We start from the raw sequence: 18,853 nt of genomic DNA, 5'->3' as shown, positions 1-18,853 counted from the left end.
GACATGCAGCTTTACTGTATGATTAAATGATGATGCCGTCTTCTTGGGTAAAATATTCCGGAGGTAAAATAATCCCCCATTCGGATCTCCGGGCGGGGACTACTCAAGAGGACGTCGTTATCAGGAGAAAGAAAACTGGCGTTCTACAGATCGGAGCGTGGAATGTCAGATCCCTTAATCGGGCAGGTAGGTTAGAAAATTTAAAAAGGGAAATGGATAGGTTAAAGTTAGATATAGTGGAAATTAGTGAAGTTCGGTGGCAGGAGGAACAAGACTTTTGGTCAGGTGATTACAGGGTTATAAATACAAAATCAAATAGGGGTAATGCAGGAGTAGGCTTAATAATGAATAAAAAAATAGGAGTGTGGGTTAGCTACTACAAACAGCATAGTGAACGCATTATTGTGGCCAAGATAGACACAAAGCCCATGCCTACTACAGTAGTACAAGTTTATATGCCAACTAGCTCTGCAGATGATGAAGAAATTGATGAAATGTATGATGAGATAAAAGAAATTATTCAGGTAGTGAAGGGAGACGAAAATTTAATAGTCATGGGTGACTGGAATTTGTCAGTAGGAAAAGGGAGAGAAGGAAACATAGTAGGTGAATATGGATTGGGGGGAAGAAATGAAAGAGGAAGCTGCCTTGTAGAATTTTGCACAGAGCATAACTTAATCATAGCTAACACTTGGTTCAACAATCATGAAAGAAGGTTGTATACCTGGAAGAATCTTGGAGATACTAAAAGGTATCAGATAGATTATATAATGGTAAGACAGAGATTTAGGAACCAGGTTTTAAATTGTAAGACATTTCCAGGGGCAGATGTGGATTCTGACCACAATCGATTGGTTATGAACTGCAGATTGAAACTGAAGAAACTGCAAAAAGGCGGGAATTTAAGGAGATTGGACCTGGATAAACTGAAAGAACCAGAGGTTGTACAGAGTTTCAGGGAGAGCATAAGGGAACAATTGACAGGAATGGGGGAAAGAAATACAGTAGAAGAAGAATGGGTAGCTCTGAGGGATGAAGTAGTGAAGGCAGCAGAGGATCAAGTAGGTAAAAAGACGAGGGCTAATAGAAATCCTTGGGTAACAGAAGAAATACTAAATTTAATTGATGAAAGGAGAAAATATAAAAATGCAGTAAATGAAGCAGGCAAAAATGAATACAAACGTCTCAAAAATGAGATCGACAGGAAGTGCAAAATGGCTAAGCATGGATGGCTAGAGGACAAATGTAAGGATGTAGAGGCTTGTCTCACTAGGGGTAAGATAGATACTGCCTACAGGAAAATTAAAGAGACCTTTGGAGAGAAGAGAACCACTTGTATGAATATCAAGAGCTCAGATGGCAACCCAGTTCTAAGCAAAGAAGGGAAGGCAGAAAGGTGGAAGGAGTATATAGAGGGTTTATACAAGGGCGATGTACTTGAGGACAATATTATGGAAATGGAAGAGGATGTAGATGAAGATGAAATGGGAGATATGATACTGCGTGAAGAGTTTGACAGAGCACTGAAAGACCTGAGTCGGAAAAAGGCCCCGGGAGTAGACAACATTCCATTAGAACTACTGATGGCCTTGGAAGAGCCAGTCCTGACAAAACTCTACCATCTGGTGAGCAAGATGTATGAGACAGGCGAAATACCCACAAACTTCAAGAAGAATATAATAATTCCAATCCCAAAGAAAGCAGGTGTTGACAGATGTGAAAATTACCTAGCTATCAGTTTAATAAGTCACAGCTGCAAAATACTAACGCGAATTCTTTACAGATAAATGGAAAAACTGGTAGAAGCAGACCTCGGGGAAGATCAGTTTGGATTCCGTAGAAATGTTGGAACACGTGAGGCAATACTAACCTTACGACTTATCTTAGAAGAAAGATTAAGAAAAGGCAAACCTACATTTCTAGCATTTGTAGACTTAGAGGAGACTTTTGACAACGTTAACTGGAATACTCTCTTTCAAATTCTGAAGGTGGCAGGGGTAAAATACAGGGATTGAAAGGCTATTTACAATTTGTACAGAAACCAGATTGCAGTTATAAGAGTCGAGGGGCATGAAAGGGAAGCAGTGGTTGGGAAAGGAGTGAGACAGGGTTGTACCCTCTCCCCGATGTTATTCAATCTGTATATTGAGCAAGCAGTAAAGGAAACAATAGAAAAATTCGGAGTAGGTATTAAAATTCATGGAGAAGAAGTAAAAACTTTGAGGTTCGCCGATGACATTGTAATTCTGTCAGAGACAGCAAAGGACTTGGAAGAGCAGTTGAACGGAATGGACAGTGTCTTGAAAGGAGGATATAAGATGAACATCAACAAAAGCAAAACGAGGATAATGGAATTTAGTCAAATTAAATCGGGTGATGCTGAGGGGATTAGATTAGGAAATGAGACACTTAAAGTAGTAAAGGAGTTTTGCTATTTAGGGAGTAAAATAACTGATGATGGTCGAAGTAGAGAGGATATAAAATGTAGACTGGCAATGGCAAGGAAATCGTTTCTGAAGAAGAGAAATTTGTTAACATCGAGTATAGATTTAAGTATCAGGAAGTCGTGTCTGAAAGTATTTGTATGGAGTGTAGCCATGTATGGAAGTGAAACATGGACGATAACCAGTTTGGACAAGAAGAGAATAGAAGCTTTCAAAATGTGGTGCTACAGAAGAATGCTGAAATAAGATGGGTAGATCACGTAACTGATGAGGAGGTATTGAATAGGATTGGGGAGAAGAGAAGTTTGTGGCACAACTTGACTAGAAGAAGGGATCAGTTGGTAGGACATGTTTTGAGGCATCAAGGGATCACAAATTTAGCATTGGAGGGCAGCGTGGAGGGTAAAAATCGTAGAGGGAGACCAAGAGATCAATACACTAAGCAGATTCAGAAGGATGTAGGTTGCAGTAGGTACTGGGAGATGAAGAAGCTTGCACAGGATAGAGTAGCATGGAGAGCTGCATCAAACCAGTCTCAGGACTGAAGACCACAACAACAACAACATCAATGTGAAAGGCGAAAAAGTAATAAATACTGAAATAAGGATAACTTTTGCAATACTAAGTTTTTGAAAAAGTAAAATGTTTGGAAAAGGAGAATGAGGGCTTTTAAACAAGGTACATCGATCCTAAACCAAATAATTATTAGCTTGGACAAATTTGGATGTGCACATTGCTTTAGAATTTCTCTAAATAAAATGTTCATACTTAAACTGATTACAGCATTATCATATGCATGCTGTAAATTATACAGTGATCAATTAAGTTTTGAAAAGTACAGGTTATGTATGAATTTGGGGATTTCGTTTTTTGGTTGAATTCAGTAAATATTTGATTTACATAAATGTTCAAAGAATTAGTTCATTCTCTAAATCTAATTTCAAATTTTCAACTTTACTGTATAGGGTGTCAAATTCAGTCTTTAAAGCATCTATGCCTCCGCATAGATCACTAAATTCTCTACTCTGTGCATCAACCTTGGCATTTAATGAACCTATATTTGTTGCTTGACTATTCAAGTTTTCACTTTGGTTATTTAGAACTTCACTCTGAGCATTTAAACTAGAACATACCAAACCTATTTCTTTCCTTAGGGTTTCATTCTGAGCATTTAATTCCTTACTTAAAGTAGCATTTTGAGCAGTTGACTGCAAACTTTGTGTTTTTAAAGCTTCACTCTGAGCATTCACTTGTAGACTTTGGGCTTTGATTAGATTCACTAATTCAGACCAGTCTGGCCCTTCTTTACTAATTTTCATAGCCAACTTGCTGTTCGTTACCCATATTTTTACAAGCTTTAGACTTTGTGAGCATTTAAAAATTAACTTTAAGTATAATATCTACACTAATAAAGTTCATTCAACAGTTTATACCACATTGTATTAAAACAATAAAGTTCAGTTTTATGCCCACCCAAAGTAGAATGTGTGCAACATCGATGGGTGGATGTGTAACAGTAACTGGTGCCAGTGGCATTGGTTGTTGGTTTCTGCATAGGTATCAGTGAGCAGAAGTGGAAGCAGGTCAGCACCAGTGAACAGCAATTGGTACCAGTGGCGTCGGATGTTGGTTTCTGCATCTGCATCCCCATGATGCTTGTGGGAGCTGTATACTCCCTACACCAGATCTCCTTAGTCATATTGTTCTAGGTGTATCTCTTCTTAGTCTAACACATCGAGATCTTCTGTATGGTTTTTCGTGTTGTGAGTTTCTCACGTCTTCTATCTCATTTGCATTTACAAATTTTCTCCCTCGTATACTCCAGCATAATCCAGTTTCTCTTAATGGTTCTCTTGTCTTGTTACACTCAGTTGCTATGGTAACACTTGATAGCGTTTTCTCTCATTTTTGTCTCAAAATTCCTTTCTTCCTTTGGTCGTTTCACACCACTCACCACGTTCTAACATTTTTTGATGACAAGATTGTGTGAAGTTTGATTGCAACCTTCCCACTTCTTTTACACGACTTGATTTACTTGGTATGCACAGTCAATCTTCTTCTCAGGATAGCCAGCTACAACAATATCTAAAAATTTCTTCTCCGAAGAATGATGGTAGTTAAAGGAGTGTATAAGACTCTCTCTTTTCTTGTGAAATAAGTTGGTACTCAAAGAATAATTTTAGTCCATTCTAGGTATATTTCAACTTCCACAAAGAACAAAATTATCATTTCTCACATAAATATTCGACTTCTTTTAAGTCACCCACGTCGTCTCACATTAGACACAATTAAGATACATTTGCAACAGAGTTGGTTTAACAACCACAGAAATCATAACCATGTTTTGCCTCTAGCAAGTCTGTGTTAAGAGTTACTTAAAAGTCTTCCTCAACTCAACTGTTTTTTTTGTCACTAACAATAGTCAAAATTACAAAACAGCTCAGAATAACCAAGAAGTTCCTTGGTTCTTCCACGTGCTTTCACTACGACTTCCATGGATCGACTGACAAGTACTTGTCGGTGCCGTTTGACCACCGTGTCTACAGTCTTCTCACAATAAACTTCAGACCTGCACACACAGGCAGGTGATGTGCAGTAGATAAGGTGCCTTTTTCACACTCACATCTAAAATATCATGTGTTCGAAATGGTGGAAGGCCAGATGGTTCTAGAATTTATGTAGAAATTCTCGAATCACTACAGTATGTAGCATAGGTACAGCATTGAGCCTAAAATGGAGACTTGAAATACACCTTTTGATACTGTACTCCATTTAGAATACTAATTCACTTCATTTGCTGTGACATTTACTCTATGTTTTCTATTCTGCAGGTAGTACGTAAGCAGTTTCAGAACATTGCCCTTAATCATATATTTGTCTAATTTTTACATAACCAAGGCATGGTGTAGTGAGTCACAGGTTTATGTAAGATCACAAAAGATACCTAAAAACTATTCATCTGATCTAAGCCTTTGCTTATCTTTTCAATAAAGTTATTCACTACTCCAGAGTGTGTTTCTGTGCTGAAATCCTCATTGGCTACATATAGTAATATCATTTGTTACAATATAATTTTGAATTACATTTGCAGTTACTTTCTCCAGCACTGATGATGAGATTGGAAGGATAGAAATCGTTTGATATTTTCCTTGTCTTCTCTCAATCCTTACTGAAATAGATGTGTGACTTCAGCATTCTTCAACACATCAGGAAAATATCACTGTTCAAAAGATTTGAGATAGTGAAGGTGCTTATTTTGTGATACACAGCTTTAATCACTTTAGTTTTTTTTTTTTACTAATAATATAACGTTTTCTACAACCTTTATCAAATCTGTGTGATACTGAGCTTCTTGCTGAAGTCCAAAAGGATTTATTTTACTCTGATACTCTACTACATCAACATTGTCTTTGCTCCATTTACAAGGTGTTGATTTAAACATTCTGATATTTGAACTGTGTTTGCCGTAAGGTTGTCATTTAATCCTAGCTATCTGTTGCAACTAATTCTAATGGCTAATTGGTTTAACAATGGACCTCACTGCCTTTGTTTTACTTTTATGTTATATAATGAACTTATTTTTGTTCACTGCTTTTTTTAACTATAACTCAATAATCTCTAACATAGTGAATAAAATGCCTATATTTGTTATATTTTAGTTCATTTGGGGGCTGCCTTTTCATAGCACTTAAATTTTTATGCCTTGAATTATTCATTCACTTTTACTGGTAATTTTGCTACATATAGTTCTTGTTCATTGAATAATTCAAGAGAGCTGTTTCAAAATTCCTTGGATTTACTAGAACTTGAAATACAGCTGTCTAATGCCATTCAACCTATTTTAACTTATTATGAAATAAAGTTCAATTCATCATCAAACACAACATTTATTGAAATAAGGGAAATTCATGTCATGTCAAATTCAGTTTATCCCGTAATAAGTCTTTGTTAATATTTAAAAGCTGCTTTCCTAAATAATTATTCATAAATTCCTTTAAAAAGCAAGTAACCCATGGATAATTAAGAGAATTAACAGGTCATGTAAGAAGAGAGAAATTTATATAAAGAGCAGAATAAGCAAAGATTCAACATTGCTTGCATATTACAAATACATATATTTTAAGGAAAGCCATTAAAAGATCATGAAGTATCTATATCCTGAGAGAAACTAATAATGTGGGTAATATTGCAAGTATTTTGAACAATCACTTTCTGTGTGTAACAGAATGGTTCAGCTGAAGAAGTAGGAGAATATTTTGAAAAATGTCATTTCATAAATCTTTTAGCAACTAGTAGCAGTGCCAACATCCTTCACTGAAATTAATGGATCTATAAAAATTTTAAAAGACAAAAGCTTATACAGTGTTGATGGAATTTAAGACAGAATTCTGAAAAGTTGTTCTAACTGAAAGAGAAATGAGCTTAGTGATATATGAAACACACCACTGGCACACAGAATTTTAACAGAGAGATTAAAATCTGCAATTCTTAGAACTCTTCATAAGGAAGATGACAAGAAAGACTTAATTAATTATCATCCAGTTTTCTTACTGATATCTTTTTACAATATACTGGATAAAGTAATTTACTCAAGAGTAGTTTCTCATTTAAGTAGAAGCAAGCTATTTAGCATATCACAGTTTGGATTCCAGAAGGGTTGCTCAACTGAGGATACTATTTGTACTTTCACTCATCAAATATTACAAGTCTTAAATATTAAAACATCACCCACTGGAATTTACTGGATACTTTTTATTTTATTGGCATTTGGATTTATGTGATCTACCCAAGGCGTTTGATTGAGTAGATCATATTGCACTCTCAGAGAAACTCTAATTTTATGGAATCAGTGGTGTTGCACATATCTGGTTTGAATAATAATTTATGAAAAGTTGTGCAGAATAATTCAAACAATGCTGTAAGGGTAGAAAATTTTAGTGACTTTGAAGAAATCACAAAGGGAGTCCTGTGAAGCTGACTTTCGAATCCAATCCTATTTCTTACATATGTTTATGACCTTCCACTTACCATTCAACAAACAGGATTTGTACTTTTTTCAGATGAGTTTATAATAAATCCCATTAGGGAGAAACCACAGATGAGACTGTTAATAATGTTTTTCAAAAGATTAGTAAGTAGTTCCCAGAAAATGGACGCTCCCAAAATTTTTAAAACATGTGCTATATTCACTTCTGCAGAAAAAACAGAGTCATATCAATAATTTATGTAGCACATGAACAGTAGTCAGTAGGGTAGAATGCCCTACATTTTTGGATGTACATATTGATGAAAACTGTAACTGAAAGAAGCATATTAGTGAGCTGCTTAAACAATTAATTTCAGCTCCTTTTGCTCTTTGAACAGGCTCTAAAATTCTTGTAAACAAATGAATCAGATTCATGATATATTTTGTATATTTCCACTCAATAATGTTTCACGTGATAATTTCGTGGGGTAACTCACCATCTAGAAAGAAATTATTGATTGCAAACTATAAGAATAATATGTGATGCTCACCTGTGGTTATCGAGCAGTTAGGCATTTTAACTACACCATCACAATACATACACTCGCTAATGAAATTTGTCATAAGTAATCCATCACAATTCAAGAAGAACAGTGATGTCTTACCTACAACATTAGAAGAAGAAATGACCTTTATTACCCATTATCAAAGTTGTCAATGTTTCAGAAAAGAATTCAATTTGCAGCAACAAAACTATTTGATCATTTGTCAAATAAGATAAAATGTCTGACAGGTAGAAAAACAAATTTGAAGTCTAACCTAAAATCATTTCTCCTGGGCAACTCCATGGACAAATTTCTATTGAAAAACTAATAGCCTGAGAGGTAAAACCTGATTTCTAAGTGTAGCTGCACGAGTAAGACTAAAAAATAATGTAGTTTTCAATATTAACACTTATCATGTATACAGATACTGTACACTGATTCATGCCACATCACTTTAATAAAAGAATCCTAGTACCTACAATACCTACTGAAAATACAGGTCGCTGACAGATCATTATTCTAGAGACTTGAGTGAAATTAACTTTGAAGCTCAAATTTTGTCATTGATTTGGACATATCATTGCTTTCAGTTATGATATTATTAGTGAAGTCAGCAGCTAATACAATCTCTTTCCTTTTACTCTATTGAGATTTTTTAACAGGCTCTAAAATTTGAGCAGAAAAGCTTCAATTACCACTCTATAAATAGAAACTACTGTGACGTTTAGGTCCATTAACTCACCAAAGCAACTCTCAAATACACTATCCTCATTCAAATAATTAAAACCATTTCTTATTTCATATATTATGTTGAAATGACGAAGTGTTGATGTCTCTAGATGATTCCTTTTGTAAACAAAACTGTTGAACACTTCATTGATTTCATTAGGAATTTTAAAATTATCCTATGTAAACCAACATTTATTCAGAAAAATAACTTTGATATTTTTACATGCAGAAAAAATAATTTGTAAATTGTCAACTTTATGATTTTTGTTTGATAAGTCAGCACACAGACCATTAATATTCCACTTTTTGTTATTTATTGTTTGATGCATACTTTCTCACAGGTTGCATTACTGTTTTTGTTACTAAACACTGTTTATTATCCCCATCTTTCCTTATATATCCCCTATTACTTAGAATTTGTCTAGTTGATTCATCCTATTGATGCTATAAACAGACCTTAGAGACTGCAGTGCTTTTAGTGGTAACATTAGGTCCACGTGTCAGAAATTTTCTTTTCTTGCATAAAAATGGAATATGTTTCCTATTTGTTTTGTTGTTCAGATGTTCAGTCTGAAGACTTGTTTGATTCAGCTCTCCATGCTAGCCTTTCCTGTACAAATCTCTGAATATCTACTGCAGTCAGTATACAGGGTGTTTCAAAAAGAATATACATACTTCAAATGCATATGTTTATTAAACTGGCAGACATACAGCTACGAAACTTGGGACACATATTTACAAATCTCTCACATTTAGATTAAAGATGTTCAATATGTCCTCCACCAGTAATGTGAACAGTACCACATTGATACCCAAATTCCTGGATTTGTGATTTCCTGTCAGAGAGGTCACAGTTTGTAGTAACTGATGGAAAGTCATTGAGTAAAACAGAAGTGATTTCTGGTGTTCCCCAAGGTAGTGTTATAGGCCCTTTGCTGTTCCTTATACACAATTTGGGAGACAATCTGAGCAGCCATCTTCAGTTGTTTGCAGATCACGCTGTGGTTTATCGACTAATAAAGTCACCAGAAGATCAAAACAAACTTCAAAACAATTTAGAAAAGATATCTGAATGGTGTGAAAAGTGGCAGTTGACCCCAAATAATGAAAAGTGTGAGGTCATCCACATGAGAGCTAAAAGGAACTCATTAAACTTTGGTTACATGATAAATCAGTCTAATCTAAAAGCCGTAAATTCAACTAAATACCTAGGTATTATGATTACAATCAACTTAAATTGGAAGGAACATATAGATAATGTTGTGGGGAAGGCTGATCAAAGAGTGTGTTTCATTGGCAAGACACTTAGAAAAATGTAACAGACCTACTAAGGAGACTGCCTACACTACACTTGTCCATCCTCTTTTAGAATACAGCTGTGCGGTGTGGGATCCCTACCAGATAGGACTGACGGAGTACATTGAAAAAGTTCAAAGAAAGGCAGCACATTTTGTATTATCACGAAATATGGTAGAGAGTGTCACAGAAATAATACAGGATTTGGGCTGGACATCATTAAGTGGTAGGTGTTTTTCGTTGTGATGGAATCTTCTCACTAAATTCCAATCACCAACTTTCTTCTTCGAATACAAAAATATTTTGTTGACACTGATGTACAAACAGAGGAATGATCACCACGATAAAATGAGGGAAATCAGAGCTTGCACAGAAAGATATAGGTGTTCATTCGTTCCACGCGCTATACAAGATTGGAAAATAGAGAATTGTGAAGGTGGTTCGATGAACCCTCTGCCAGGCACTTAAATGTGATTTGCAGAGTATCGATGTAGATGTAGATGTTCCTCCCACACTCAGGTAAGCATGTCTGTCATCACTTACATTATGGCAGTACAGATCCAGTTCTTCAATTCTATGTCACTTGCTGTTTGACAACCAAATCAGTGGCTCAGTACAGTTTCATTCAGATATTGATGTCCTTGGTGCCTCTAGTGGTGGGTCCCCCATCTTGCTGAAAAATGAAGTTATCATCATTTAACATCAGAAACAACCAGTTCTGTAACATAATAAGATACTGGTGACTATTAACCATGTTTTCATCAAAGAAGAATGGGCCATAAACAAATGAGTGGGATATATCACAAAACACATTGACTTTGGGTGAATCTCATACATGTCCACTGCGTGCATGTAGGTTCTGATGGCCCCAAGTTTGAACACTGTATTTGTTTACTTTCTGATTAAGGTGAAAAGGCACTTCATCACTGAATTACATTGTGTGAAAGTGTTATCATTGTGAATAACATTCTGAAGTGCATCAGAAAATGCTACATATACGCGTTTTTCGTCATGCCGTAGAGCCTATAACAGCTCTAACTCACATGGTTTTATAACCAACTGATGTCTCAAAACACACCAAGTTATAATTGTGAGCAGTTGTAACTCCTATCTGGCACAATGAGTTGATTTTGTCAGACTACATTGAAAAGCAGACTGGATGTGGGCAATATTTTCTTTGGAAACACAAGGGCAGCCAAGACTCTTTCCTTTACATGCATATCCTGCATATCCTGTGTCTGCAAACTGTCAATACAATCTATGAACGTTCCATCCATTTCGAGGATCAGTATGGTACCTCAACTTGAAACGTATTTTAACTTTAATCATGGAATTCACAAACTGAAGAACAAAAAATGTTTTTGTTGTGGAGCAACCATTTTGCAACATGTGATGGTAACCAACCAAACAGAAAATACTCAACTTCTAGCAGCAATGTATGTAAACTAGACAATATATTCATTCTTCCAATAACAAGCCGTGGTGCAGTGGTTGACAATTTTGACAATATAGTGCTTTGTAAAATGTATATCCTTTTTGAAACATCTTGTATGTCATCAAAAATCTCTTTACTGTAATCAATCTTTGATATCCTTCTGTAACATTAAACCATATTCTCCTGCACCTCCCCCCCCCCTCACCCACCCCTACCCCCACCCCCACAATACACACACACAGATGCGCACCCTTCCCTCCATTACCAGATCAACTATTCTTCAATGCCTCAGGACTCGTCCTCTGAATTTGTCCCTTTCATTAATAAAGCTGTCTGATAAAGCCCTTTTCTCATCAGTTTCATGTTGTGCCTGCTTGTTAGTTACTCATTATATCAATATAATCTTGAGCTCATTTTGTAACACCACATTTAAAATGCTTAAATGGTCCTTTTGTCCATACCATTTATCATCCATATTTCACTCACACATAAGGCTCCATTCCAGACAGATGCTCTTAGAAAAGACTTCCTAACATTTAAATGTGTATTCAGTGAGTACAGATTTCTCTGTTTCAGTAATTTTTTCTTACTACTGCCCACTTTGTCTATATATCCTCTTTACTTTGCCAATCTTCCAGTTTTTTTCTACCAAAATAGCAAACCTCATCTGCTACTTTTACTGTCTCATTATCCAATCTAATTCCCCCTGTATTTAATTTGATGACTCTTCAGTGATCTTGTTTTACTTTTTCTCTTGCCTCATAAACCAAGCACCTACACCAATGTTACACATTTTCAGTTAAAACAAGGTGGAAATGAAGACCAGCAAAACATAAAAGTAAAACAAATTTTCTACTCACAGTCCTTAACCATTATAGAACTGAAGTAGGGCTGCTGCAAAAGATTTGTTGTAGTTTCTTTGTGTGTGTTACACTGCTCTAGTGTCTCCAGTTTAGATAATTGATACTTTTTGGGAAAATATTTTGTTTTAATATTTTATTACAGTAGCAATTAATGAAGTCATTTAGCTTCAGTTTCTTCTCTGGGACAGAAAGAAAATTACAGATCATGTGATTGGTAGCAAAACATACTGTAAGAACCATTAACAGTATTGCTTTGGGCCCAAAAACCTTCAGTTACTTCACTGTAAGAGCTACAGTAAAATCACCTTATGATCCATGCCTTGCAACAATCATGAATGTTATATGTGAATGTAGATTTTCCCAGAGTGTCCTGTTGGGTGCATGGTCCACCATTCGACTCTCGATGCATTCAGTTTTGCCCAGATGCATGAAGTATCATTTGTTGGGTGGATTCTTGGTATACAGCTACTAGTGCAAGGTTCTATGCCAAACTTAGCCGATAGTTGTCATCCCTGTTGTCAAGACTGTCTTGGAGCCTCATCTCAGTTGAATATTTGCAGATGTTCTCCCCAAAGCTGCTAACTTGGCACTTTTTTTGTTACCTCAAACTGGAATTTATGTCCCCTCACTGAGACTGTGTTCTGCCACTGCTGATTTATTTTTATGTCCCAGATGTAAGCATCTAACATGTTTATTTGTGTACAGCTAAATGCAAAGGCAGCACAGTAACAAAAGACAACACAGAAATTTTGAGAGGCTTGTGGGAGGTCAGATGAAGACCCAGGGTGTCAATGATATCTGCATGATTATCAACTTGATGCAGAAAGAACTAAATGCCCCTACAAATTTGGCCCACTGGAAAGAGCTGAACTTCGTGTTCCCAACACATTACCAAAACAGTGCATTATTATTGATGTTAAAGGTGCACTCCATAGCATGTCAGCTGAAAAAGTGGAGGAAATTAGCCTTGAAACATACTAGGTCATCAATAAATCCCAACTTCTAAAAGCAAAACTGACAAAAACAGAACAGAGAGGTTAATGATTGCTAAGACAAGATGAAAATAAGTCCTACCCACTGACAAAGAAAATGCGACAGTTCTTTTCTGTGTTGAAGACTGCCACAAGAAAATAAGTGCTCTACTACAAGATATGGCCTAAAGGAAGCTGCAGAAGGACCCAGCATTGAAGATAACACAAAAAACAATAGTTTGCTTCATGAATAAGTTCTGTCGAAAGAAGATATGAAGTGGTACTATCAAAAGCTGCAGCACCTCCACACTGCAATATCGGACATTATCCAGTTGGCTGCACTATCTAATACATCACTGCCAGTTATGTCACAACGTTTCCTACAGCCATCACTGTGACACAGGGGTGCTGCCATGAATGATTATGTCATTGCCAATGAGACACTAGCATCCCCTCTCTGGAGCTCGAATGTTGGGTGTACTAAAGTTCAACATTCATGCACTGAGCCCTTTTTGTGTCTTTGCCAGTTAAATAACATTTACAGACATTCGTAGTGGCTAGGGCTTGATGTCTTCTGAACAGCCACTCTATCTAAGAGCAACAGATTTTTAAATCTTTTGTATCTGTATATATTTAAACATTCAAAACTACTGTTAGCAACTGATGCTGCAAAAAATTCATGTATTATTTGTAATATTTGGTATTAGATGTAGAATAAATTAATATCTAAATTCTCTGTTGAACAGCATGCAAGGAAGACATAACATAATTATGTACACTGCCTAAAATTCATAGAGAAGGTGTACTACTGAGTCCTTTAGTGATCATTATTAATGGACTCACGTATGGAGTGGTCAGGTGTTTAGCCTCACTTATAAAATTTATAGTGGGCACTGCAGTCATCACATGATGAATTCTGCCAAATTTATGGCCTTGCTGAGGGGGATGTGACTGGGGAAGGATGATCTACTGGTGAGCTTTGACATAACATCACACAAGTATCATTTCAACATGCCTTGGTACTCTTAGCAGATCACTTTTAGCCCCAACAGTGAAGCTGTTTGAACATGTACAGCACCAAAACTTTCAAATGTGGCAGGTAGTTCTGTGAACAAGTTGATAGAGTGGTCATGGGCTCACCACTTGCTTCTGGGATTGGCAACTGCTGTATGGAGCACTTTGAGGAGATGGCAGTGAAAACTGCAGGGCTCAGTCCTAAACATTTCTTCTGTTGTGTGAATGATACCTTCGTTGTGTTGGAATATGCCAGAGAGTCACTGAATGAGTTCTGGATGACCTGAAAAACATCTATCAAAATGTATAATTCATGATGCAGATAGGACAGAATGGATGTCTTCTGTTTTTGGACATTCCAATAATAAGAAAAGCAGACAGTACACTAGGCCATGAAGTCTACAGAAAGAAGACCCACAGATCTGGCCCTTCTTGCAACAGACTGTCATCATCCAGCACAGCAGTAAACTGTTCTAATGACTAGTACACATGTGTCATCATCCAGCACAGCAGTAAACTGTTCTAATGACTAGTACACAGGGCATGTGCCATTTGTGACAAAGAAAGCCTCCAGCTGAGCTGCAACATTTAGAGATATTTTTCACCAAAATGGGCACAGTGAAGCACAGATTAGACCTGCATCAAAGAAAGCAAATAATAAAATCATCTGCAAAGAAGATGTAGAGAGAGAGAGAGAGAGAGAGGAATAGAAACCCGCCTTTATTCCCTACATTGGGGCTCCTTCAGCAAAATTTATGAGAATCTGTGGAAAAAATAACATCAAGACCATATTTCAACCATCTTGAAAAATGAAAGATATTCTTGGCTTGGTAAAGAACAAACTAAAACTGCGAATACACAGTATATATAGCATCCCTTGCAACTGTGGCAGACAGTACATGGGCAAACACAGTGTTGTATCTTGCAACATTGCATGGAACTCATTAGATTTGTACTTCTGGGACATAAAGGTGAATCATCAGTGGCAGAACATAGTTTCAGTTTTGGTCATATGTTCAAATTTGAGAAAATATAAATGTTTTGTCTTTATTACTCATTCATGGAGTTAATATCACAAGCTTCCTTGATACCCTACAAAATCTGACGTGGTGTTTGTGAAAGGTTTGTATTTCTTCTGATCACAAGCTGAGATGTAGCGTAAATATTTGTTTGCTCCAATGAGGCACCATAAACCAGTGACAGAGGTGATAACACTTCCTGTTTTTCTAAGTGGATGGTTTTATAATTCTGTGTGGCTCAATGTAGAATTCAGCCCCTTGGTAGAACAATACATCCACTTTTCAGTTAGCTAAGTGGGAGATCCTGAACTGGCATGTGACATGTCCACAGTAATATTTTCTCCATTATAGAAAATTAATTCTTCTGAATCTCCTGTTCCTTGCAATACCTTATGTTATGATAAATCTCATCCTCTTTCAGTTTTACAAAAAAATGCATTTCTTATGAAATTCTATTACAACAAACCAAGTCATCTGCTCTCAAATGTATGTTTTCATAAAGCTACTCATGAGCATTTACTACTTTAGGTATTTTTGCAGTGAACAAACAAGCCAACTTTATCATTGACTTTTGCATCTGTTCCATATCATTCAAAACCTGCCCTTACAATTCATCAAATCATGTTGGATGCAGCTGATCATAGCAAGGATGAGATGTGAATTTTTATTCTATTACTTACTATCATAATTATTTTATTTGTTGACAACATTAATAGCTGACAGTGTGTTACCAGTTTGAGTTTCATGAACAGAAACATAGGTGTCTGACTTTGAGTCAAGGAAGTGTGATGTTCATTGAATGAAATGAGTGATTTAATAGTATAATTTAGGATACTAACTAGGGAATGAGAAAGCAGAGAAACACAGAAATAAGAAGTAGAATTTTATGGCTCAGTGCTTTAAAACTAGGGCAGTTGCTGTTCAAAATGTCAGCACAGGTGTGTGGACACACTTGTACATACACACACAAACACAAATGTGACAAATCTGCATGATTATCCATTCTAAATACATATTGCTTTAAGTGTTACACAGAGATTAGGACTGGCCAAAAATTTTAGTAACAGTGAAATCGTATATCAACGGAAATAATCAATTTTTGAAAATGTAATGATATTGGATAGATAAATAAAACTACTCACCAAGTAGTGACAGGAGGACACACATATGAAAGGTATAATACATGCAAGCTTTTGGAGCCATTTGCTCCTTCTTCTGGCAGAAGGGTTGAAGGAAGAGGGTTTAAGGAAAAGGTCTGTTTATGTTCAGGAAAAGGAGTAGAAAAAATGATAATTAATTGAAACCCTCAGCTGCCAACAGGTGTTGTTGATATACCTCAATGGGGACAGCTGAAAATGTGTGCCCCTACTGGGACTCAAACCCAGGATCTCCTGCTTACATGGCAGATGCTCTATCCATCTCAGCCACCGAGGACACAGATGAATAGTGTGACTGCAGGGGCTTCTCCCTTGCACGCTTCCCGTAAGACCCACATTCCCAACTGTCCACAATCTACATATGTAATGTTCGTAATAGAAATCTGCCTATCCACTCATTACTCACGCACACTATGATGTCAATTCCTGTAAGAGTTCGGGAACCTGTACGCATTCACACAGACGAAGGTCAATGGCCGGGTAGCCATTTTACTATATATAGTATAGAATGTGCACAGGTTGCCCTAACTCTTACAGGAATCAACACCACAGTGTGCATGAATAATGAGTGGATGGGAAAATATCTATTATGAACATTAAATATGTAGATTGTGGACAGTTGGCGATGTGGGTCTCACGGGAAGCGTGCAAGGGATAAGTCCCTGCAGTCATGCTATTCATCTGTGTCTTCGGTGGCTCAAATGGATAGAGCATCTGCCATGTAAGCATGAGATCCTGGGCTTGAGTCCCAGTTGGGCACACATTTTCAGCTGTCCCCATTGAGGTATATCAACAACACCTGTTGGCAGCTGAGGGTTTCAATTAATTATCATTTATTCTAGAGAAGCTGCATGGTCATTAACAGTATCTGTTCTTTTGAGAACAGTTACTGTCTTCATAAAATGGAGTAGAGTTCAGAAAAAGTCACCCAGAGCCCTGAGTAAGGGGACACTTACTGGTGAGGATGAGAAGAATCCAATATATATTGTAGTTGAAAGTATTCATAGTTTTGTTATTATTTATTGATTTTGTAGGACTGGTATCAATAAAAGTAAGTGAAATATCTAGCTCTTAGCATTTTCTTATTTACAGGGCCTTTGGAATCCTTATCATTGAAGATAATGATAAGGCATGGTTTCCATCAGAAGATCTGAGAGAATATCATGGCATTGTGCCACATGAAGTAACAGCTGCTGAGAAAGTCCTCTTCTGCATTCGGGATGATGGTACAGAAGGGCTCTGCTGTCCAACAAGAGTAACAGATGAAGAAGATGACACATAGTGGCCTTTGAAAGAAGCCAACCATTATAGAATAGACACAAATGCAATAATTATCTGTGAAAGTCTGAACCATCATTACAGGAAGTTATGCTGGTGACACATTTTTATGTTTGAGAAGTCTTTATAAGATTTGTTTGAATTACACTGTATGTGAGGAGCCGTCCATAAGTTACAAGAAAATGGTGTATATTTTGCTGAAATACCCCAGTGATCTTTCTCAGATCTTAGGTATTGCTCCAAGTGTTTTATTAACAAATTAAAAGGCATTTGTAAACACCAATTACTAAAATGTAATACATATTTGTGCAAGTTGTGGTTTTTTTCCATGAGTCACTTTAATTCAGGTTTTTCTTTGTTATAAATTTTATGTCCCTTCAGGATTCACAAAAGGAAAATATTTTTCTTATATTTTATTTGGTGAGCAGCATAACAACTGTAAAAAAAAAAATGAAGTAGTCTCCCTCATTTATATATTTCCTCTCCCTACCCTCCCATAATTGTATACACTTCTAGAAGTTTGGCCAGGTTTTCAAATAATATAAGAACAAATTCAGGGCTGTAGTCTTTAATTTTGAAATTTTCCCATACTTGGAACTATGACATAATGGCAGTTAATTTCATTTTATGTACCATCTGATTTCTAACCATATATTCCCATATCCTACATAGATATCTTTAAAAATTTGTATTAAATAGATCATTCATAGTAACGCACAATAACTGTAGTTCCTGTACTTTTTATTACAGTATTCTGTTATATACTTACGTGTGAAGGGACAGAATGCTTACACAGAAATACTGTAAATCTAAGAAACTGACTTTTCCCTTCCCATGAGAGGCAGAGGGAATGAATTTTAAAAGTAATGTCCTTAAAATATTTGATGGTTTTATAGAATTTAATCTATCAAGGAAAATGGATGTAGTACTTAACATACTCAGTTTAACAGTAGTTGTCTCTTGAAAATCAAGGAATTTGCCATTGATTTTAATTTCTGCAACTTAATACAACGCATCTCTTCCCATGTGAACACATATTTCCATCACAGAAGTCTGTTACACTTGTAATTACCTAACACACTCACAACATCACAAAACATAATATCTCCCACATAATATGTGCCTAAGAGAAATTG

The 18,853-nt window shown here is 36.3% G+C and overlaps 1 protein-coding gene across 1 annotated transcript in view; it reads left to right on the top strand.

The window, feature by feature from the left end:
• LOC124605946 (sodium-dependent neutral amino acid transporter B(0)AT3) overlaps positions 1 to 17,721 on the top strand; it is a 538,536-nt gene extending 520,815 nt beyond the window's left edge. The window contains exon 13 of the mRNA XM_047137906.1: positions 17,532 to 17,721. Within this exon, the coding sequence (XP_046993862.1) occupies positions 17,532 to 17,721 (190 nt within the window). The remainder of the gene's footprint in view (positions 1 to 17,531) is intronic.
• Positions 17,722 to 18,853: the final 1,132 nt, after the last annotated feature.

This window comes from Schistocerca americana, chromosome 3, assembly GCF_021461395.2.
Source record: "Schistocerca americana isolate TAMUIC-IGC-003095 chromosome 3, iqSchAmer2.1, whole genome shotgun sequence".
NCBI lineage: Eukaryota > Metazoa > Arthropoda > Insecta > Orthoptera > Acrididae > Schistocerca > Schistocerca americana.
This window is presented reverse-complemented; position numbering and strand designations above follow the sequence as displayed.